The 25,061-nt window shown below is 38.4% G+C and overlaps 1 protein-coding gene across 8 annotated transcripts; it reads left to right on the plus strand.

Annotated features, from left to right (window-relative positions):
* The first annotated feature begins 264 nt into the window (after positions 1–264).
* LOC148714220 (glutamate receptor 3.1-like) lies at positions 265–22,065 on the plus strand. 8 transcript variants are annotated; one of them, XM_088717600.1, is made up of 8 exons: positions 265–364; positions 457–581; positions 1,062–1,378; positions 1,499–2,847; positions 2,969–3,246; positions 11,229–11,260; positions 11,350–11,756; positions 21,484–22,065. In XM_088717600.1, the coding sequence occupies exons 3-8, from the start codon at positions 1,117–1,119 to the stop codon at positions 21,919–21,921; spliced, it is 2,766 nt and encodes a 921-aa protein (XP_088573726.1). In that variant the 5' UTR covers positions 265–364; positions 457–581; positions 1,062–1,116; the 3' UTR covers positions 21,922–22,065. The 8 variants fall into 8 exon arrangements, with proteins under 8 accessions (XP_088573726.1, XP_088573729.1, XP_088573727.1 ...); XM_088717603.1 differs by lacking the exon at positions 457–581 and adding an exon at positions 637–703; XM_088717607.1 differs by adding an exon at positions 637–703 and having other exon boundaries at positions 356–458.
* Positions 22,066–25,061: the final 2,996 nt, after the last annotated feature.

Genomic DNA, 25,061 nt, shown 5'->3' on the forward strand with positions numbered 1-25,061 from the left:
TTCTTCATTCAACTAATCCAAAATCCAAGACTGGATTCAGCACCCATCATGTCTTGCTGTCTTTTGCAGCGAACAGCATACAACCTTTTCCACTGACGCGCGATTTCTATTCCAAAGACTCGCAACATATTAGCCACGTGTTATGTTTTCCACTCCAGAGAAAATCTAGTTCTTGGTGTAGGCGACACAGCTAATTTCAGGTAGGTCCATCACTATCTGTCACCATAGGGAACTTAAATGCGACCGTCAGCAATCTCACCCTCTGCACCTCCAAGTCCAAGCTGAACCACATATACTCAATCATTATATTTGTGCTCTGATAGGATTCAATTATGCAGCGCAGGTATTTTCTTTCAAGCAAAATGTGAGTGCAGTCAGCAGGCCAAGTACTTTTTTTAACTTTCTTCTTCATTTTTCTTTTTTTTGATCCTTCACTTTTCTCCTCCTATGGTCCAGGGGTTAGTTCTCTGTCCCTTTCACCATTAATCTTCTCAAGGTTCATGTGTTTGATGCCTGAGGGCATGTAAATTAGCCTCCATTTCATGCAGTGCATTCTACTTTTTCTTTCCTTTCACCTTCAGGTATGTGAGCTGAATCGCTCCTCTTGCTGACTCTAGTTAATTTCCTTGTTGGTAGTAATTTTTGTTTCCTCTTCCTCCCTGCTGGCGCTTCCTCTTGTTCTTTCAAAAATCAACAAATTTAGGTTTGTTCACTACATGTCCTTTTTTTTTTTTTATTAATTGCTTTTACTTGTGTCTCATAGTGCTCTGATGGGTAATTCCTGTTCACCATAAGAGTTTTGGATTTTAAACCATGATGCAGTTAGTTCCTAGAGGTTTGGGTTATTGATCAGTATTAAATCTTCTTCTCTCGATATAAAAGATTGGTTCTTGGATTTTTATTCTGGCTGGTGTTTCTTACTACTTTATTTGTTTGCTATAGCATGTAGCTTTATGTTCTTGAGTAAGTTTATATCTCATGTTTTTTAGTTGGTTTCATTTCCATGATGTTCTAGAATTTGAGTACTCTCTGTTTCTTTCTTTATTTTGTGCTGTGGGCAGTGTTCCAATTGTGAAACAGGGAACAAATACGGTTTTTTTTGTATAAGCCTGCACCATGAAGGTGGTATTGCTTCTATTTTTGGCTCTCTATTTTTATCTGTTTTCAAGTGGGGTGGGTAGGATCATCTCTTCGAGACCTGCGGTTGTGAACATTGGAGCTCTATTCACATTCAACTCGACAATTGGAAGAGTTGCCAAGGTCGCAATTGATTCTGCGGTGGATGATGTCAACTCTGATCCAGGAGTTCTCCAAGGCACGAAACTGGTCATTGATATGGAGGACTCCAGTTGTAATGGTTTCCTTGGCATGGTTGAAGGTACCGCATCGCAGATCTTCTATCTGCCTATAAATTATAAACCAATCAGCTTACTTTCTTAATACATTAGTACTGCGAGCAATTTTAGTAAAACAACCAAACTTCTGTTGCCAATGGCAGCGTTACAGTTCATGGAGAAAGAGATCGTTGCAGTTGTTGGTCCCCAGTCTTCTGTGCTTGCTCATGTTATTTCATATGTTGCAAATGAGCTCCAAGTCCCACTATTGTCCTTTGCTGCGACGGACCCCACACTTTCATCACTCGAGTATCCCTTCTTCGTTCGGACCACAGAGAGTGATCTGTTTCAAATGGCTGCTATAGCAGAATTAGTTGATTATTACCGGTGGAAGCGGGTAATTGCTATCTTCGTAGATGATGATTATGGTAGAAATGGGGTAGCCGCCTTAGGTGATAAACTGGAAGAGAGGCGCTGTAGGATATCTTACAAAGCTGCATTACGATCTGATGCCACTAGAAATGATGTAATGGATTTGTTGGTCAGGGTGGCGCTAAGGGCACCTCGGATTATTGTTGTACATGCAAATCCAGTCATAGGACTCATGGTTTTCTCTGTGGCAAAATATCTTAGAATGATGTCGGATGGTTATGTTTGGATTGCAACAGATTGGCTTTCCGCACTGTTGGATTCTTCAATGAATTTTTCTACAGAAAGAATGGAGACGATGCAGGGAGTTCTTGCATTGCGTCAACATACGGCAGATTCGAAAAATAAGAGTGCTTTAGTTTCTAAGTGGAGCAAGTTGAGAAAGAAAGAGGCTGGTGAAAATTTTCAGCTTAATTCTTATGGTTTGTATGCGTATGATACCATATGGACAGTTGCTCATGCATTGGATGCTTTTTTTAATGATGGTGGAGTGATTTCATTTTCTAATTATTCAAAGTTGCTTGGTGCTGAGGGAGGGACTTTACATCTTGAAGCAATGAGCATGTTTGATATGGGAAATCTTCTGCTAGATAAAATTCATAAAACAAATTTTGTTGGCATTACTGGCCCCATTCAGTTTGATTCTGATGGGAACCTCGTTCACCCTGCATACGATATCATTAATGTGATAGGAAGTGGATTAAGGAGAATAGGGTACTGGTCAAACTACTCCGGGTTATCGGTGATGTCTCCTGAAACACTATATATGAAGCCACCAAATCGTTCCAGTGCAAACCAGCAACTCTACGGTGTCATTTGGCCTGGAGAAGCAACAACAAAGCCTCGTGGATGGGTTTTTCCTAATAATGGGAGACAATTGAAAATTGGAGTTCCCAAAAGAGCTAGTTACCAGGAATTTGTCTCGGAAATGCGAGGCACTGACACAATTAAGGGCTATTGCATAGATGTCTTTGTTGCTGCCATAAATTTGCTGCCATATCCTGTTTCTTATAATTTCATACCTTTTGGGGATGGCCTCGAGAACCCGAGTTATAACAAGCTTGTGGAATTAGTTGCATCAGGAGTGAGTATAATTTTTTCTGTAACTTTTTTTCTTTGGAATCACAAGAATGTATAAGAGTACAAAGCTATGCTTGTCAAAAGCAATATACTTTGTCCTAATTCTGTTCCTCTATATGTTTCAGGACTTTGATGCTGCAGTTGGTGACATTGCCATTGTTACAAATCGGACAAAGATTGTTGATTTCACACAGCCATATATTGAGTCTGGGCTTGTCATACTGGCCCCTGTTAAAAAACATCATTCAGATGCTTGGGCTTTCTTGCAGCCATTTACTGTGAAATTGTGGTGTGTCACAGGGCTATTCTTTCTTGTTGTAGGAGCAGTGGTTTGGATTCTTGAGCATAGGATCAATGATCAGTTCCGTGGTCCTCCAAAAAAACAAGTAGCCACAGTCTTCTGGTAAGTTTTATAAAAAATGCATCGATGTTCAGATTCCAGTATGCAATCTGCATCTTCTTAGACAGCACATGATATATTAAGTAATTACATCTTCTAATCAGCCTTTTAGTTATTTCCAAAAATTTTAAAGTTTTTATTGTGGGCAAAATATAAAGGGAAATGTATATATTTAATAGGATAGAACTGTGGTATTTCAGCAAAATATATTTGACAACTTGTAAAAACAAAGTCTAGGACTACCTCTTAGTGCTAATAAATTAGATCCCAAGATTACAAGTTTACCCACGATCTGATAGCTTCGCATCTCTACCACAATCAAATAGCCCCACCTCCAATCAATGCCAGATTCTTTTGATGGTTGGAGTTAATGGATCATTGCTAGAATTTGGCTACCTTGGGTGTATATGGGGTTTAGGACGACAAAGTCCTTCCAATTAAGGAATAGGCACCGCATAACAATAAGCACAATCAAGATTGACTCAGCCACCGGAGACATCCACTCACCTAGATATATCCCTTATCAACAACTAAGACGGGTCTTACTCTGTCATCAATATATATCCATTGGCCCTTAATTTTTGTCATGTACTAGATAAGATAAATCAATTATTTTTCCAAAATAATTTTAAAATAATTTTATAAGGCCAACTGACAGTTATATGATAACATTATATCTCATATCATGTAGGAAGTTGACTTGTGCTCTGCTCATAATCTTTCTATCAGCTATAGCCTATAGCCTTTGTCTTCAACATGCAATGCTAGTTCCTGTGATAAAGTTAAATAGGTGATTAAGATTGTGATAGACCTAGCTTATTGATGCAGATATACATCTTAGTGGTTGCAAACAATCCGAAATACTGGATGGATGGTGAAAGAAATGGAGAGGGACAAGAGTAGTTTTGAACAAGCATTAAGTTATGTAAAATTTTTGGAGAAACAAATATATATTAACACAAATCCATCAGATGATTCCCTGTTGATTTTTTTTCCTGAAAAAGGTGAAATTTTAACTTTTGGTACTGGTGCAAATTTAGTTCGTTTTTTATAAGCAAAAGATTCTAAAAGCCCGTGTGAATTGTTCTACTAAGGAGCATTTAGGATTTGGTTAATGGTAAAGATTAAGGTTGAGCAAAATAGGAGGCAAGGAAATGAAAGTTTTGAAGATTGAAGGAGTTATATAACCTGAAGCTAAACAATTAAGCATCGTCTGTTTTTATGTAGATGAGATGAATTTTAAGTAGTACATTGGATGGAGCCGCAAATCGTGCTATGTTTCTTAATTATATATTAGGAGTTCAAATCCAAGTTGTATGTCGTAAGCTATAAATTCTCTCTTATCAGATGTCTAGGTTTAGTCAAAGTTGCTATAATTGGGTATTAATCAATTTTTGTCATTTAGACTTCTTAGTTGATAACAATTTGTCTAGAAAGTTACTTCCTGATATATTTGATAAATTTTGATAAATAAATTTTTGTAATAATTACGAGCTCAATTTATTTAGGTGAGTTAGCTATTTAAGTTGGAATACTTTGTCAACTTAGAAGTGGTTTGCTAAATTTCAATTACTTTGGTGATCCTTGAAGATCATTGGAGCCACCATCACCCAATTTGGCCACTTCAGATAAGGTCTAGATAGGGTTTACGAGCAAGTCTGCGGTGAAGCTGCAGTGAACCTATTTTTATTTTTAACTTTTTGATATCTACAAGTGTGTAATGACCCCAAGGGATTCATCATGCCTCATTGACGTGGGGTGACGACAACATATAGGCCTAAAGTGGTGGTTTTTAAGGTAAAACTTAGGGTATGATTTTAACTGGATGTATTTTCTAATTTAGGAGGAATTAGGCAACAAGGCAGCGGGCAAAGTTAATGTAAAAGTCAAGATGTAATTCTAGGAAGATGTTAGTCTTAGCGGTGAATTTCGTACTAGTCAATATTTTAGAAAAAAATTGGCCTCTTTTAACTAGAAGACGAATCCAAACTGGATCTAGAGACTGAAACCTTACTAGTATAAATAAGAGATGTCGTAATCAATTTTTTTATTCAATTAATGAATGTAAAAAGCAATTAAAACTCTAATTTTGAAATTCCTATTATTTTCTATTTTTTTTCTTCGAGAAGTCTGAGTTAAGTTAATTGAACGAATTTCCTTCTCTCACCAATTGGATCATCTAGATTATGGCAATGAGTATAATTAAGTCAGGTTGGAAGAGCTCTCTTATAGTTGCACAAGTCCTGGTATTGGAATAATAGTGCTATATCTATAAATAAACAACATATGCTTATGTACGATATGCATGTTATATGTTAAGGGTTATAATGTATCATAATCATGGGTAATGTGCTATGATTTCTAATTGATGATTTTTAGATTTAAATCTCATCAGCACTTGCTCCTAAAAGTACATTGTGCCATATGTGAGTTACATTGAAGAGGCTTTGTACCATCATATCTACTAAGCCATTTATGGCATTATCACATCATGCCAATGTTCTCTTCAAATTAACACAAACATGTGAAAGCCCTAACTTTGTAAAAAAGTAATCACGTTGTATATTTCTGGTATTTTAATGCAATTGGATTGTTCTTCTTCTGACTCATGGGTAATTCTGATGTCTGCTTCATATATTTTAAGCTCCCTGTCTCTGTGAATTGGCATTTTGTGGAAAAGGCACTCAACACTAGTACATTGCTCTTAAGATGAAATAAAGTTCTCAAAATGCACAATACCATTAAGATCGCAGACATTGACCTGTCATTTATATGCATGAGTACCTTTGGAGCTTAGGTAGTAGCATGTCAGTAAAATAGGAGTCAAACTTGCTTCATTTATGATGTTGAGGCCTAGATTGAATGAAAATGGGTTGAACACAGTTAAACAAACAAAGGTTTTGCCCATCTTGATGTATATTGATGACCTCTTCCTTGTTAGCTTAAGCTTTTGGATACTAGTGGTTACTTAAGATCACATCATGGTAACAGAGTTGAAGATCATGGATTCAAATCCCCTTGAGGCAATTTTTCTTTAGTTCAATCGTTTGTTATCTTGGGTCTTTTCTTCACTTGACATTAATTAACATGGCATTAGAGCATATGTTTGTTTGAGAACATGAGTTTTGAATCTCCTCCATGCTTGTTATTTTATTTAATTAACCTAGCTATATTGCCCCATTCTAATCTCCACATGTGTAATTTGTGCCACACATTGGGGGAGGGGTGTTAAGCTTGATATACGTTGTTGACCTATTCCTTATTAGCTTAAGTTTTTGCAATCTATTGGTTAGTTAACAGATTTATAAGACAATTCTAAAATTGTTTATTCCTATGTAAATTGGTAAAAGCATTAAAATTGTGAAAATTATGTGTAGATAGGTGGGAATCTACAATTGTCGAAAGACCATGAGGGACCATCAATTCAGCAAAACCAGTTTTACAATATCACGCATCCATGTAACCCTGAGACTTGGCATATGTTAAGTTCAAGCTGAATGAACAAGCAAACACAGTGCATATAGCGTGTGATTGGTGACTATATTGTCTTTGTCACTCCCTAAACCCAACAGTCGGGTCTGGGCATGCGACACAGCTGCACACTCCCTAGGACAAAGCCCTAAAGAATATGCTAGGCCTGAAAATTTAATACAACCTCAATATTCGTAATCAACAATGATCTCAATTTATACCAAACAATAAAGTTGATCTAATTACAAAATTTGAGCATCCAACTAGTATCAGTGATGGTCTATCTACTCATCCTTTCATCCGTGATCCCAACTATAGCCAAGTACCAATAGACCTACAACTCTGAAAGAAAAAAGAAAAAGGTGATGTGAGTTTTACAACCCAGTAACAATTTTCACACATCCATGCCAACACAATAATATAAGTTTGAAAATAGCAAGAAATCGTCACACACATCATGAAATTACAAACCGACTATCTATAATACTTGAATAAATAGTATACATATGTACATCAAATATCAATAGGAACCTAGCCACTCAAGAGTACCATATCATATGATATCTCAATTCCTCAATAGTGTTTTCAATGTTTTTCATTCCATTTCTTTTTAACTTGATCTGGATCAATTATCTTTTCGACTTTGGGCTAAATTTCGGTCACGTTTCTTGCTCATGACGGGGCAACCAAAAGTATCACATTTCCGTCCTGTGACTGGGCCTACTATGGTATCACATTTCCAGCCTGTGACAGGGCTTGCTATAGTATCACATTTGTAGCTTGTGACAGGGTAACCGATGATAACGAGATAAGCCCAAAATTCTTATTCATTCAATCAAGTTCATATCCACGCATCAATTACTTTTTATTTTTGGCTTTAGACTAACCATGATCACGTTTCTCGCTTGTAATGGAACGATCAAGATAACACGGGTAGTCTAGAGCACCACATCTATTAGTCCGATTATGCAAGTGTAAGTTATGCTCATATATGCATCCATCATACTATCAATCACAAGCATACATGATCAAAATACGATTTAATATGGAAACCATTATAAAACTATTCTTGCTTCTTACTTATGTAGATCATTAGTATATCACACATATATAGGTACAAAAATATTTATATCATGCATGTCAGTGTACAAGGATTCTTACCTTTTGCTAACAATCCAGACCGACTAATTATCTACCCACACTGTGATATATAAACCAGGGTGCGCAGAATTCTGCTCAACGTCTTCTTACCTAGAAAATTATTCTCCTACAGAACCAAATCAATATCAAAATTTATTCGAGGTATCCTACAACCCAGAATCCTCTACTGGTCTACTAAATGGTCCACCATCACGTAGTAATTTGGGCTACCCTCTGAGTCTCTTTAACAAAAATTTTCTCGGATGAAGCTAGAGAGAGAAAATACTAAGAGAAAGAAACAGAAAGAGAAAAACTAGAGTATAAGAATTTTATCAAGAAACATATATCAAATTAAGAAAATTTGATCAACTAGTATCCGACGATCCGGGTCGGTCCGCTCTAGCCAATCAAAAAGAAAGAAGAGAGAGAAGACTCTCTTCTTCCTTCTCAAACAGGGGAAGCCGATCTTTCCCTCTCTTCTTAGATTAGAGCGTGGCAGGCCACCAAGTCGGCCCAGCCCTGGCGACGATGGCCACGGGCGGACCTTCAGCCACGACACCGTCGGCGACGGTAGTTGCCCGATGCAAAGAAGGGAAGAAGAAAATCATCAAAGACCCAATCAAACTCGTCTTGAAACTTGGCTATCTCCCTAACCGGTAGCCACACGTTCACATGGGTTCCTAGGGGTGGCAAGGCTCAGCCAAATCTAGCAGCCGACAACGATGAACACGGGAGGAAGAGACCCCGAAACAGGGCACCCATGTTTTAGATTAAATCCCGACGACTTGCCAGCTTAAGTAAAAGGAAAACACGGCTAGATGACCGGAAGAAGAAGAGAGGAGTGGCGTGGATCCTGCCTTAGTTCGGCAAAGATCCAACGACTCTTCCCGGCGACAATCCAAGGAAAAAAAACTGGACATTAGAACTCAAAATCGGCGGCTAGTCAGTCTTCATTGGTGAAGCTAAGAGGAGGAAGGAGGATTAAATAGGAAAATCTCAGAGTTCTAGACGAACTCAAATTGCTCTCGGGGAGTCTCTAACTCCGCCGGGATTGGAGGAGGAAGACTCCCAGTCGTGGTCTTCTTTCCTGATCTCCTCACGTGCTGAGCATTAGTCGGGTTCGAGCCTGGCCTATTCAGGCCAGCCCACAGGCTGGGCTAGTCGGGGTCGGGCTAGGCCTGGCCACTCTAGGTTGGCCCACGAGCCCTAAAAAAATCGGATTATTACAGTCTCAAGTACCAAAAAAAAATACATTAAACCTAGCAGTGGTCTTACATAATCTTGGATTGCATGGATGTTGCTCTTGAATATTGCTTCTTAACTTGATTTTGTTTTTTATTTTATTTTTTTTCCCTTTTAGGTAATCCAAACTTCCTTGAATTAAATTCAGCCTTTCCAGGATTATTTTTTTATTATTTTAAACATGTAATTAGTTTTGGACCAAAAACCCTGAAATTGCCAAAAGTAATGGTATAACTTATTTTGACCACATATTGAGATCAGAACAGACTTTTAACCTTGTCTTTTATGAGCTAGCTAGTTGGTATTTGAGGTTTAATTTCTTTCTCATTTCCTACTAGATTTCGCCTGCCTGACTTGTAAGTCCCTACTACTTTAAGGGGCTATATTTGTTTTGTTCAGAATAAAAAAATATCTTAGAAAATCTATCATAAACCACACACTTCCACCTTATCCTTTTTATGCATCTATTGTATGCCTCTTCCTATGATACATAATAGTCAATTAAATAAACAAGTAATATAGGCATGGACTGCACATGGATCTTTGCTTGGATTCTAGCTAAGTTGGAACAAAGGTTAGGGTTCTTTAGAAATGTTAGGGTCACACCTTACCCAAGTTAAGCCTAGCCTCAAGCAAATGAATTGGACTGTGCTTGATGTAATAGGAGAGGGGTGGAGGGTCGGTTGGGTCTAAAACCATTGAAGTTGACACATGGAAGACCAAAGTGGTGGTTAACAGGTAGTAGCAGCTAACAAGCAAGAATAGAATAGGCATGAGGAACACTTATATGATATGAGTGTTCAGAGGGAAGAGGAGTAACATGTCAAGATGAACAGAAAGACAAGAGAGAAGTACAGTAAAATGTATACAACCTTTTATCATATATGCTAATAAATCTTTTATATTAAATAATTGTAATTTATATCAAGCATTTGTGCTAGGTTTGTGTTGTGCTAGCTTGGTCTACATTGTGTCCTAAACTATTTTGGTCCTTTGAACTTGAGCTTGATCAACCCAAATTTTGAACTAGGGTGACTCATATCTTAGCTAATAATGGGAAGGCCAACCTGAAGGCTTTGGTATGACTTGGGTCTGTCTCCAACCATAGTTTCACATAAAGAAAGCTTCTTTCAGATGGGTTGTTGAGATTAACTAAAACCATGGATTTAAGTGCTACTAGCACGTAGCATCCTAGCTAGTGCTAGTATAGAGCATACGGTGCTAACTAAGATCCGCAATCTCGATACCGGATACCATTTCGGTACCTTATTGGTTTGATATGGTACTGTAGGTAAGGCATGGTATGTACTCCGTACTAAAATAACTCACTAATTATTTTTCTCACTTTTTATCTCGGTATGCCTTGATATGGGTCGGTACACCTCAATACAGGTTGGTACGCCGAGGTATGGGTCAATACACCTTGGCACAGGGTGGTGCGTCTCAGTATAGGATGGTACGAGACTTGTACCAGCCTGAACTTGAGTTTTGTACTGGTTTCCACCTAGTACAATACGGTACACTCCGTATCAGGTAGTATGGGCTAGTATGACAGATCAGGGTGCCAACACATGTTGTGTTTTGCTAGAACCTCATGCTTTGCACTAGGTCAATATTGAGTAGCACTAACCACGTGATGTGTTCTGGTATTGGCCTAGCAAGGTGTGTGCTTCCCTGCATAAACTTGTACGATCCAGCAATTGAAACACTGAATAGTTTCTTTTGAATGAAACACTATATTTTTTCTTATTTTCAGGGAAAAACATTGTATAAATTGAAATGTTTTTTGAAATGATGTCATTGTGCTGATAGATTTACAGCCATTAATTTTCCTTGTCGTGGTCTAAAAAAAAAAGGCTTATTATGTCCACATTGCTTAATTGTTAGCATGATTCATATATGGTTCCTTATTGTGCCAAGAATAGAAACAAAATTGAATGTAAGAAGCGACCTTGTAAAGGTGTATCTTTTCTATGCTAGATATTGTTATTAGCATTTTTTTCCCTGCTTATCTATTCTTTCTGCATCTATTCTTATTAAAATATATATCAATATGTATTGATCAAACCACACAATCTTCCTATTCCAAAATTATTTAGAATCTAATTCTGTATGATGCTGTCTCTTGGCAGGTTCAGTTTCTCAACTTTGTTTTTTGCCCATAGTAAGTAAACTTAATCTTTTTTATAAACCTTTCTTAATCAAATTAAAGTTCTTTAGACTGACATATTTCTCTTTCTTTTGATTTCTCAGGAGAGAAGACTGTGGGTACTCTAGGGCGTGCAGTGCTGATAATTTGGCTTTTTGTGGTTTTAATTATTCAGTCTAGCTACACAGCTAGTCTGACATCAATTCTCACTGTGAAACAACTCTCATCTCCAGTCAAAGGAATTGACAGCTTAATACGTAGCAATGAACCTATCGGGATTCAAGTAGGTTCATTCACTGAAAATTATCTGGTTGAGGAGCTTGGCATTTCTAGATCCAGACTAAAAGTTCTTGGTACTCCAGAACAGTATGCTAGAGCCCTTGAACTTGGTCCTAGCAATGGTGGTGTTGCTGCTGTGATAGATGAGCGACCATATGTTGAGGCATTTCTATCCACCCAGTGCAGATTTGCAATAGTAGGCTCAGAATTTACCAGAAGTGGCTGGGGATTTGTAAGTCTCTTACGCTTTTTTGAAAATTCAGATATGCTAAAATTTTATTTTTGCTGTAGTCTTGCACTTAAATTTAAATTTAAATTGTGTAAGCTGCAGAGGTTATAATATGGTTCTTTTAACTGTCCATGTAACAGGAAATTCCTATATTTCTCTTTTCCTTAAACTTTAATTATATTAGGAGTTTTACATGTGACTGTGGTTAAACTTGAGGGGCAGGAGTTGGAGAGGTCACATATATTTGAGGATCAACTAGCATTTACAACTTAAAATTTTTGTATGATTACAATAGGCTATGGATCTTACTCTATAAAATATATATAAGAAAACTGACCAATCACCAATTGTGAATGCCTAATGGTTTTTTGAAGAAGAAGAAAGTATAACAGGAGAGTGATAGTCAAGATTACCAAGGAGGGATGCCTTACGCTCTTATGCTCAATTCAGATATTCTTCTAGCTTGATATTAAATAATAGCATTAAACACAGAAGTACAAAAGAGAATGCGATGGATCCTACCCTTTCTCTCTGCCAACAAGATCTATGGTGCGCCGAGACGAGACAGAAAAAAGGCAAACAACACAAACTTCTTCAACATAGAAACATGGAAAACATCATGTATACCAGCTAATATAGGTGGAGAAGCAACCCTTAAGCTACTCCACCAATTCTCTTCAGTACCTCATATGGACCTACAAACCTTGGACTTAACTTTCCTTGAATCCTGAACTTCACAATTACCTTGGTAGTCAATGCTTGCTGAAATATATGATCACCAATATGAATGTCTAATTTCCATCTCATCTCCACATAGCTTTTGTCTGCTTTGAGCTGCACGAAGTTGCTTTCTGAATAATTGAACTTTTTCGCTCTTTGTTGTGCAAGCTCAGGTCCTAACAAATTCTCTCACTATTATCATCCCAATAGATAGGTGATCAACATTTCCTACTATATAATACCTCATAAGGTGCTATCTGGATTCTAGCCTAGTAACCACTATTATAGGCAAATTCTACTAGAGGTAGATGCTTATTCCATGATCTTTTCCAGTTAACGACACAAGATCTCAACACATCTTCCAAGATTTGAATACATCTTTCTGATTGACCATCGGTCTGTGGGTAGAAAGCAGTGCTAAGGTTCGCCTTAGTCCCTAAAGCCTCGTGCAAACTCTTCCAAAATTGCAATATAAATCTGGTATCTCTATCTGATTTAATGGTTACAGGAATCTTGTGCAGCTTCATAATTTCTTTTATGTGCAATCTTTCTAGTTTTTTAAGACTAAGGTCAATTCTGATAGGTAGAAAGTGTATATAGACTTCGTCAATCTATCCATGATCACCCAATTGCACTATTTGTACTAAGAGTCTTGGGTAACCTATCACTATGCTCCAATTTCTACACTAGAATGTCAAGAGGCTATAACAGCCACCATTGGCCTCTGATGTTTAGCTTTAACTTATTGACACACCAACCATTGAGCACAAACTGAGCAATCTCCCTCTTCATGTTATTCCTCCTGTAACTCCTTCAAATGTTTATACATTTTAGTACCTCTAGGGTTTACTATGTATCTTGTTTGATGATTCTCTTTTAAAATCTCACTTTTTAATTCTGAATCCATTGGCATACAATGCCTATTCTCAAATCTCAAAGAAATTTGGACTGATCACCTAACTACACTGATTTGCTGATCTTCAGCAGCTGAGGATCATTATTCTGAGCAGCTTTAATTCTCCTTAATTAGTGTAGGCTGGACATGAAGGCTATCCAACTGAGCTCTCGAATCGTGTAGTTGAATTTCTATCCTTAGTCTTCTCAATCTTTTAAGATATGCTGTTGAGCAGTGATCAAAGCTGCCAAGTTGCCTGCAGATTTCCTGCTCAAGGCATCAGCCACAACATTAGCCATTCTAGGGTGATAATTAATGGATAAATCATAATTCTTCAACAATTCTAGCCATCTTCTCTGGTTCATATTGAATTTCTTGAGTGATTATGTACTTTAGGCTCTTTTGCTCACTGAATATCTCACATTGCTCACCATATAGATAGTGCCTCCAGATTTTAGAAGAAAAAACCATTTCTGCTAAATCATTTTTAGGATAATTTTGCTGTTGAGGTTTCAATTTTTTAGAAGCATAACCCACCCCACCACCTTGCCAAGCTATATCATAACACTATCAGGACCCTTCTTGATAGTCTCGACATAACTAGCAAAATCCTCTAATACTAGACAGTGTGGTAAAGATAGAACTTGTCACCAACTTGTCTTTAGTTCTTTAAAGCTCTGCTCACACTCCTCAGACCATTCAAAATAAGGTCCACCGAACCGGTATCGGGGCCTGTACTAGTTAGCGGACAGGTTGGTACGGTACCGGTTCGGTACCATACTGACACACGGTACGCGTGGGCATGGAGCCGGCATGCCCAATATTTTTGTGTAAAGTTTTTCAAGTTGATTTAATTGGTAATCAATTATTTTAAACTTTTTTAACGATTTTAAGTCTAATTTATTTTTTGATTTTTTTGATATTTTTATGATTTCAGTTTAACCTAAATGATGCATCTTATTGTTTTAAAATAATAAAATTATAAAATAATCAGTGAGATGTTGTATGCTACAAGAAGCAAATTAAAATACCTTAAATCAAGTAATGAGATAAAAAATATAAAATAATATAATCAACTACATATATTTAAAGTATAACATACATACCGATATCTAAAATCTTATTCAGTAGTGGCGATGCCTCTCGTAGATATAGAGATCATTAGCATCATCAGAAGGCACATCGGCCCATCCCTCCAACCAAGCGGCATTGTAGTATTGTATGTTCATTCCATAAGGAACGCGCTCTAGGTTATAAGAACTTTCAAATTTCTCGTTGAAGCTTTGGCTCTGAGAGGTATCATCTGGCTGATAAACCGGCTGTGAAAGAGACCATCTGATTAGGCTGGCAACAAAATTTGACCGTAAGATGCTCCGGGTTGCGTAGGTTAGTAGTCACCGAAAGATGCCTCAGACCATGGTCTGCCGTACCGGCCGGTACGTACCGGTCCGGCCTGGGACCGGTACCGGATCAGCGTGAAATTCGGTACCGGTAATTTATTGTTGAAGAACCGGTACGGGACCGGTTCGGACTGGTACGCCACCGGTTCGGACCGGTACGCCACCGGTTCGGACCGGTACGCCACCGGTACGGACCGGTTTCGTACCGATCCGGGACGCCACCGGTACGGCGGACCTTGCCTCAGATACACCATATCTATATCTGTATTCGTATAGGCCATAGGTTGCCTGTGGCTACGAGATCCTACTCCATGTGCGAGATCATCTAATACGTTTATGGATCCTACTACACGTGCAAGGTCATTTGCAGCTGCATCATGTCCTCCTGAATGACCTCGAGGAGCCCATTCTCTATATGCAATTGAATTTTCGAGGCTCCACTAAATCGTGCATCGTGGTCTTTATCTTGTGTAGCATGCGTATCATCTGTCTTATAAAAGGTGGTCTTATGTCCACTCTCTCTGGCCAACAAACCGATGGCCACTGGAATTGTTACTTTTGGTTTTTGAATCTGAGTGAACTGACTCCTCGACACTCCATTAGGACTGCAAGGCCTTTTATTTTTTTTTAGTGTGCTTGGCAGCTGCCGTCTTACCCTTCATGCCACTCGTTGCCTATTTATCCTTCGTGCCCCTCTCTGTGTAGCTATGTTGGAAGGATGTATGTCGTTCTCCTAACCGAGTCAACTGGGTAGCATGGTGGCCTCGTCTAAGCATCTCTTGATCATATTTTTAAAAGAATGTCTCAGACAAGAAATCATGTGACGATCGGCTCTCTTGTGGTTGTGACTGATTAGCTAAAAGGATGCGTGGAATATTGCTCTCTGCCCATTGCTCTGCATCGATCCTAGCCTCTCTGGCTACAAAACTGGTCGATCATGGAGGCAATCCTCGCTCATCAAGCTCTGGCTCCTGCTGCTGGCTACAAGCTATCCAATAATAGGATCATTCTCATCATCAACGAAAGCACTATTGATCGGATCTGTGTACTTTAGCTCTACTTCCTCCTGAATGCACTTCAAACTCAGATTGTAGTGAATATATGCAAGGTTGTTGAGGCGTTTATGTGTCAACAGTTTCTCTGCTTACTGTGGATGAGGACGAAGGTGGACCAGTTTCGCTCAGCCACTCGAGAAGACCATATGGGAGAGGATCCGGATAGCTAGCCACTTAAGATTTTTTTCAAGACAAACCAAAATGAATCCACCATTCAGCTGCAAAAATATTGAAGAAAAATATATATAAGATAGTACCATATTAGTAACCATCTAACGTTGGATAAATATTCTTCTGATGTGTAATATAACTGGATTCATACTTTTCTTACGACAGGTGCTGAGATTCCAAAGTTGTCAGTGCACTTTCTAAATATTTTTGTCATCATATTGAGCATACATAGATCTACAGTATATAAAAAATCAAGCCCAAATTAAAAAGTTTAGCATGAACTCTCCTTATTTTGCATATTTTGAGCTATTTTTTCAAGCCCCCTCCAAAAAAATCGAGTGAATGAGATAAGACGGAAGAAGCATGTCATATTTAGGCTTGGATCTTCCGTCAATCGTGCTGAATGTGTGATTTTTGCCGTGAGGAGAAGGGCGACAGCCGGAGAGCTTAGAAATGATGTTGCGAAGGCCTTCTCGGGCCTTCCCGACAACTTTTAATTAGCAAAAAAATGGAAAGAGAAGGGGCTCGGTTCAACCAAGTTCGAACGCGGTTCTGAACGGTTTCGGTCGGTTTCGGTCGGTTCCAGCCGATTCAGAACCGGTTCCGGCTCGGTTCTGGCCTTTTTCGGTCTGGTTCGTGCCTTTTTCGGTCAGTTCCGACCGGTTCAGAATCGGTTCCGGCTAGTTCAAGGCCAGAACCGATTCCAATAGGCAAACCGACTCGGTTTTCCACCAGGTCGGCTCGGTACGGGCCAAACCGGGCAGTTCAGTCCGATTCAGCCTTCCTTGGTTCAAAGCTTACTCCCTTTTGAGTTAAATGGGTTAAGGGCATAGCTATACAGGCGAATCCATTTGCAAATCTCCTACAATAATATCCCAAACCCAAAAAGTGATGCACCTCAGAAACATAGTTGATCTGCTTCACTTTCCTAGAGCCTCCACTTTCTTTGAATCTACTAAAACCCCATCCTTAGATATTACATTACAACAATACCAATCTTCGAGATAAAACTCATCTTAAATTTAGCAAAAATCTTCTCTTCTTAAGGTCTGCAGCATAGTTCGCTATGTTGGTCTGAATCGAGCAGTATGGGGTGTACCGTACCACACTGATTTGGTACTAGTATCTGATACGGGTGGCATACCGACACTCGGTATGACGAAAAGATTCCGTACCGTATCGACACAGTGCTAGTGTGGCACCAGTACGGAGTCTGGTACCAAGATGGCGAACTTTTGTCTGCACATGCATCTTAGATGTTCCTCATGCTTCTGTTTACTCTTTGAATAAACCAAGATATCATCAGTGAAGACCAACAGAAATCGATCCAAGAAGAGTTTGAACATCCTGTTCATCAAATCTATGAATGTTGTTGGTGCATTAATTAACCTGAACGGCGTGACCAAGAACTCATAATGCCCATAGCATGTCTGGAAAGTAATCTTCTGTACATCTTTTGCTTTAATTTTTAACTGGTGATACATAGATCAAAGGTCAGTCTTAAGAGAAGACCTATGCTCCTTGCAGCTTATCGAACAAATCATCTATTTGAGATAAAGGTTACTTGTTTCTTACAATAATCTGGTTCAACTCCCTATTGTCAATACATAGTTGCATGCTTGTATCTTTCTTCATGAACAAGACTAGAGCTCCTCACGGAATTACGCTAAGCCTAAAATACCCTTATCTAGAAAGTCTTGAAGGCACTCCTTTAGCTCCTCCAACTCATGAGCCATGTTGTAAGGGGCCTTAGAGATTGGACTCAAACGCGATAGTAGATCAATAAAGAATTCAATCTCCCTAGCCAATGGCAATGTTGACAAGTCCAGGAACTCATATACAATAAGAATATCTTTCAATTTTAATTCACCCCACCGTGTGTCCCTCACAGTGTTCAGGAAACCTCTGCATCCTTTCTTCGGCATCCGCCTCGCCTGCAAGTCTGATACCATATATGGAGGGGCAATTCCTGTACTTCCGACAAAATTGAACTCTAATGGACCTGAAAGCTGGAAGTTCATGCTCCTCTTATGACAATCAACTGAGGCATGGTAGGTAGCTAGCAAATCCATCTCTAGTATGATATCAAAATATCGTGATTCTAACGTGGTTAGACTGCAAGCATTCTGTGTCTCCTATTCTGACTATATAGACTTGCAAATAGAATAGTAATTGATACACCTCCTACTGCGGTTTCAACACATAGCTCAGTTTCCATAGGCTCATGCAGCATTTTATATTTTCTAACAATAGTGGAAATTTGAAAGAATGAGTAATACTCGGATCAAACAACACATAAGTATTAGACACCGAAATGTTACCTGTCACCACTGCATTAGAGCCCTGAGCATCATGTTGTATGAGATCATAGACCTGCCCTTGAGTCCTAGGTCTTTGACTTTGCTTTTTGTTTTGTCCAGCTGGAGGGGTTATATGTTGAAGGCCGAGCTTTATGAGTGGTCTGATTTTCCTTTCTTTGCGGACATCGCTATCTTGTGGCCTATTTGGGCCACATCCAAAGCACGCACCAATGTTCTAGTGACAATCCTTGTCAGCATGGTCCCTGTCACACCAGGAGCATCGATCACCACCATTTGTTGAGTCTTGCTACTCCTAGTATCATTAGATGGTCTCTTGGCTGAACTTCCAGTGTTTCTACTGCTCTGCCCTTGAAGGACCACTTGACCTGGTCCTTTTCTTTTGATTTCTTTCCATTTCTACCCATGCTTTATTGAGTTTTCTTTCAATTATCAAGGCCTTGCTCATTGCAGCCCCATAACTTGTTTTAACTCAAATGGTACCACTTTCTTCCTAATTTTTTACGTCAAGCCCATCTTAAATTCAAGAACTCGACAAATCTCATCATCTGCCAGCTTTGGGACAAATTTAGCTTGCTCAGTGAATTTGGCCTCATATTGATCCAATATCATGCCTTTTTGCTTCAATATGATGAACTTTTGCTCCTTTTGGATTCTTGTTCTTCGAGGGAAGTACTTCTTATAGAATGAGAACCTCTCCCAAGTGCATACTTCTGCATCATGCTCATGTTTGCACTCTAACATTTGCACCAATGATATCCTGCTCCTCGCAGCATATAGGAGGTATAGGACACCTCTTCATCATGGCATCCCATCTGCATATGCTTTCTCGATTTCTTTCAACCAAATTTCGGCCTCTAGGAGTTCTATGATTCCCTTAAAAGCTAGTGATGCCAGTCTCTTAAATTCTGAGGTACTGTTGTGCTGCTCCTATTGAGCCCTGATGCCCTGCTACTGCTGTTGCACTAGCTACTACTGTATCGGTTGCTAATGCAACTGCTATTTTTGTAGCTATCATTGCAACTGCGACCTCCCAACTAATGTTTGCATTAATTGGAGCATTCCGAGTTTGTCCTGCTCTATTTGGTTGTCCTGATAGGATTAATGATACCCTCCTACTAGGAGTGCCACTTATCTACTAGTTCAAAGATTCCCCAGTAACATTGTTAGCAAACCTTTTTATCATCAGAGAGAAGTAAAAACATTTAATAGAAATTTATAAATTTAATAACTAACAAGTCCAAAACTAACAAGCAACTTCAAGAATTTTGTTTACAAGAATCTAATTTCAAATTCTTTCCAAATGTTAAATCGAAAAAGGAACCTATAAAATGCTTCCAGCATTTATACTACGTAAACAAATACTAATTCTCAGGCTATGCTGAACATCCTGCTCTTGCATCTAAATGCACTCCTATAACTGTACCCTGTTTGTAATAGTTCTCTATGCTTGTAAAGAAAAAAGACCAAATAATGACCTTAACTGACAACAAGTAACAAATACCTTAACTAAATAATTCAAGCAATCAAGTAAATAAATTTTTCTTTCTAATACTAAGTATGTAAGAAAAAATATTATATTTTAATAAGTCTTTGCTTTCTGTAATCAAGAATATTTATGTTTGCTCAAGTATTGATACAATTTCTCATAAGAACAATATAAGATATCATATTCAACTCAACAAACTATTAGACTGTGACCATACTTATACCTTGTACAGTGAGCCACGGTGCCATACTTATATCATGCAGAGTGGACCAAAATACCATATTTATACCCTATGGCGGGCCCAAAATGTTGAGCTCTGGAATAGTCAAAGTACCAATGTATAACCCTTATTGGTGGGGTCCAAAGCATAGTCAGGATCAAAGTAAGTTCATTCATAAGTCATATATATCAAATTTTAAACAAGTATGCACATTCAATAAAAGATTTGTAAACAAGTATGCACATTCAATAAAAAGAAAACCTTTCCAATACAACGAGCAGAAATACAGCCAGTAGCTAAGTATCCCTCCAAAGCTGGAATGAACAGACCCAAACCGAGATTTGGGGAAGAGATGAGTAATAAAAGGTATCCATAAACTAGGACAAAGAATGGCTTAGCAGGTTCAGTACTTCAAGACAAGTTGAGCAATAGCCCAAATGTTTTTGCTTCTCCTAACGAAAACAACAACAAAATGAACAATGCCTGAAGTGTTTCGGTGTTTAAAACCAAAATAAAATGAATAAGTGCAAATTAAGCAGATAATTACATAGGATGTTTCTTCTGTTTGGCATCAAATCTCAGGAGCTAGCATTTGGCAGCATGATATGCTGCAGCCTGGAGCAAAATGGTAATATGAAGGTTAAAGAGGAATCATCATGGAGAGCTAGAGTTCTGATACCATGTAGAACAGTGTTAAATTGAAGAAGAAGATTGTAATAGAGTCAAATCCATTGCCATCTCTGCACGCATGCATATACCCGGGTATATGTTTATGTTTTCTTGCATTGTGAGTCTCATACACGTGTAGTACACTGCCCACACAATACAAAAAGGTACAATGTACGCAAAGTATATGATTCATCCTCGCTCATCTTCACATATTGTTTTTAAGTTGCCTCCAAGGCTCTTGTTAAGGTACTGTAAACAAAGTAATCCCATACATTCTATAGACTAAGCATACACTTAACACCACGGCATAATCATTCTTCAAGGTATTTGACATATCTCTTTCTTGATGAAAGTAGCTTTGGCTAGAAAAGCAGTTATAATTTGAAGGGCTGGTGTTATTTCTCAAAGAGAAAGAAAGGAAAAAGTATTAAAAAGTGGGATTTATGTCATTAGAAGAGCTGGTCATAATGAATTCTGTGTATGATGATGAATAAATACTTCGATTTGCAAAGCTGTGCCCATATATGAGATAGGGATGCAGTTAAACCTATGGTGCAAACCATGTGGTTTCTTCTATGCATAAACTGCAAGTGAAAAATGTATTCTTGCTATGAAGATGGTAAGTTATATCCTGAAATCTTATCTTTTCCTCTATCTCTCTCCTCTTACTACGTTTGAGTTTGTGTTTACTTTCATATCCAAATCCATCATAGTGCTCTCTTACCATTCATCTAATGTTAACAGGTTATATTTCAATATTTCAAGTCATTAATTGTTTATCATCTCATTGTAGGCTTTCCCACGAGATTCCTCCTTAGCTGTTGACTTGTCAACTGCCATTGTTGCACTGTCAGAGAATGGGGATCTCCAAAGGATTCATGACAAATGGCTGACGAGAAGCGCATGCATCTCTCAAAACAGCGATCTGGAGTCTGATCAACTCGATCTTGGAAGCTTCTGGGGTCTGTTTCTTATTTGTGGAATGGCATGTACAGTTGCTCTCATCATATACTTCTTACTTATGGTACGCCAGTTTATTCGGCACTATCCCCTGGAGGAGGCTGACTCTTCCGGTCAAGGAAGCTCACGATCGCGCAGCCTTCATTCTTTCTTCTCCTTCGTTGACGAGAAGGAAGAAGATGTGAAAAACAGATCCAAAAGAAAGCAGATGCAGAAGGCAGGAAGCAATGGTGCTGATATTGAAAGTGAGGACAAATTTGTTAGCCCCTAGTCATATAATTTCTTCAGTTTCTCCCTCCATACCTATAACCTGTCATACCCATAACTGTAAATATGCAATCAGATTATTTTTCGAGAAGTAATTTTCTCTGGTAGTAATCAGCCACCCTTGTATGGATAGACAATGAGATGATAACTCACGTGTATACTGGAACATTGCATATGAGAATCAAATTCATAGAAGTTCTTTTTGTAAAAAATGCTACACCAATTATCATTGGGTCTTCATTTTTCTTTCTTAAAATTTTAGATGTTATAAAATTTGTGGCCTTTCGATATGATAACGCTATCTGGTTGTGGCCTAACTGTCGCATATCCAAACGGTCTTTTCCTGAGAGATACCTCAGGTGACTTTTAGTTGTCATGTTAAGAATCTACTTTGGCTGTAAGAGACTTTCCATTTCTTGATGTCTGATTGCTTAAACTTTTATCAAGCATTGTGGTCTTTGTTTAGTTGCTAAGCTAGTAAAAAGAACTGGTATTTTGTCAAGAAATGCTGAAGATTATCCATCAGGTCACCTCTCAGTTTACCGGTCTGATATGGAAGCCAGTGATGCACCAATCCCTAGCTGCCACATCAGCCTGGTGAATGGAGCGATGATGTGACAGGTGATCTGTAGTGGTACTCTTATGATAAAGGGAATCTTCTATTCCAATGTTTGGCTTCCATTAAGATAATTCCAAGGGAAAACTTGTTATAAACAAATAGGAGGCTAGAATTTGTTAAAGATGACCTAAAATTATTCTTATGAATAATGTCTCTACAGAATTATTTCTTTTTTTTTTCTCTTTACAGATTTTTCGGCAAACACATGTTCGCAGAATTAGTTGTTTATTTTTGTAAAGTCACGGCTGATTTGATTCCATTCTACTGGTTGATGGGGCATTGTTGCTGATAACATATCATGTAACTTACGTAGTATGTAAGATGGGTGTATTGTTTTTATACTTATCTATGTCATTTCATCTGTTCATTTTCTGGATAAGAGAGGGAGCTTCGAAGTGCTAGACCAATTAGCTATCCAGTGTGTACCACAATCCTTCTACAAAAACTATGCTGAAAACTATGACATCAAATGAACTCACACACCCATCAATATCATGGATTTTTCTGAACGAGGCTATTGCTATAATCACACACCTCTCAAGTTATTAGCAGAAAGGAGTAGAACTGCAAGCCTTTTGAACTAGGGGATTGAGAATCATTAGGCTCCATGAATCCAATGCAGACCGGATCCACTGTTATGCATCTTTTGCACCATAGAGTGCGGTGCTTGCTTAGATCACTGCCACGTTGCCTGTACTCAAAGATCATACTGATGCCGAATGTTGTAGGAGAATCCTAGCTCGAGGACACTCAATTGGTGCTATAAAAAGTCCAGCCTGAGGTGTCACACAGAGCCACAGGTTACAAATGGCCTAGATGCAATGTGTTCGGATTGTATCTTTTGAACGAAAAAATGATTGATTTTCTTTTGCGACATCAGCTGTATCCTTTGATACATAAATTTTCCTTTTAATCTCATGTGCTTCTTTGGTCTTTCTTGGTCATTTAGGGTGAATGTGGATGGGTTTGTCTACTAAAAGAAAGATTGATTTTCTTTCACGACATTATCATTTGATACATAAATTTTCCTTTCGATCTCATGTGCTTCTTTTCTTTCCTGGTCATTTAGAGTGAATGTGGATGGGTATATCTTCTAAAAGGTGTATATAAAAGAGAAGGCACAAACTCCAAGCAACTACCTCAAATGTACTCTCTCTCTCTCTCTCTCTCTCTCTCATGTGGTGTAGGATGAGTTCAGATGGTTATATGAAGGAATGGAGACATTGAGACTGCTGGCCCCACCTTTGGAAGGTTGCTGTTATTCCAGCAGAGATTTCTTACTGCACAACAAACACAGAAAACTTTGTTCATAAAACATTTGTCCCAGATATTTCACCATCTAACCTGAATTTCTTGTTTTAGTGAGTATGCTTTCGCTGAACTAAATGAAAATTAGGATTTCTAATGTTCGCTGGTCAGCTGTACTATTCGCCGTCTCTGTTTTATCTTTAGTTTCCATGTATTTTAGTTGGAAAAGCACTGCTTATCTGATCCAAAGATATCTTGTAAATTGTTATTGCAGCGATAGTCGTTCCTCAATTGCAGCGGGCAAACCTGGTGCTCTCCTTGCTTGTAATGATAAAATAATTTGGAAACCAAAATTGTCATGCCTTTTCCATGGGTCTCAACATGCCTTTTCTGCAAGACCTTGACAAGTTGACAACAGAATATGTTGAATTGCTCCTTCGAACAGGAAAACTCAGATTCATTTCTTTCCTTGCGAAGGTTTGCATTCAGCCTGCAGAACAGCAATATGGCTGCAGATACTTAATTTTGTGGGTTCCTCATGGCCTGTGATGTGGTCACCCATTGAACATGATGGCAATTACTGTTGGAAGTACATCTGGAATTGAAAATTCTGAATTTGGGCTAATTTAACTACTGGAACATCTCTGATAGGAATTCTGATTTAATGCTTATAATTATTGGTGCATGTAGGCAGATAGAGTTATAATGTTTCTTACATCAGACTGGTTTGCTGTTGAAGATAAAGTTCCTTTTTCCCTATTGCACTGAAATTTAATTTGATCATCTAAATGAGAAACAAGGTGTTTGTATGAACTGATGACGACAGTATGTCTGTAGATGTCCACCACTTCAGAAAAATATTGAATGATAGTTGGGCATTAGCAGTTTGTAATAGATATAAAATCTAATATAGTCTTTTCAGTCCTGTTTGAATTAATGATATTCCTTTTTCCACATTGGGGGTGGAATTGATTTCAATCTATTGAACACTTAAGCTGTAAAACAGAAGATGGTTCATAGGATCTGGGGAATGCTTCATCTGAGATGAGGCAAGTTACTTGAAGTGGTTGCATTTGCTTTAACGATGCTTTATTGAGCTAATAAATCTAGTTTCTCAATTGATAACCCTTATCCTTGACTCACACTGGACAGCTAAGTCACTTAGATGAACCTGCAGTTGAAGAGGAAAAAGGCAACAGACATAAAGACCAACAATATAGGCCTGCATCTGCATCCATCCTGCAATTGAGTCAACAGATCTGGAGTCTGCTTATCAA

Source organism: Phoenix dactylifera, chromosome 3, assembly GCF_051530095.1.
Source record: "Phoenix dactylifera cultivar Ajwa chromosome 3, Ajwa_hap1_PhDact_Kaust_v1.1, whole genome shotgun sequence".
Classification (NCBI taxonomy): domain Eukaryota; kingdom Viridiplantae; phylum Streptophyta; class Magnoliopsida; order Arecales; family Arecaceae; genus Phoenix; species Phoenix dactylifera.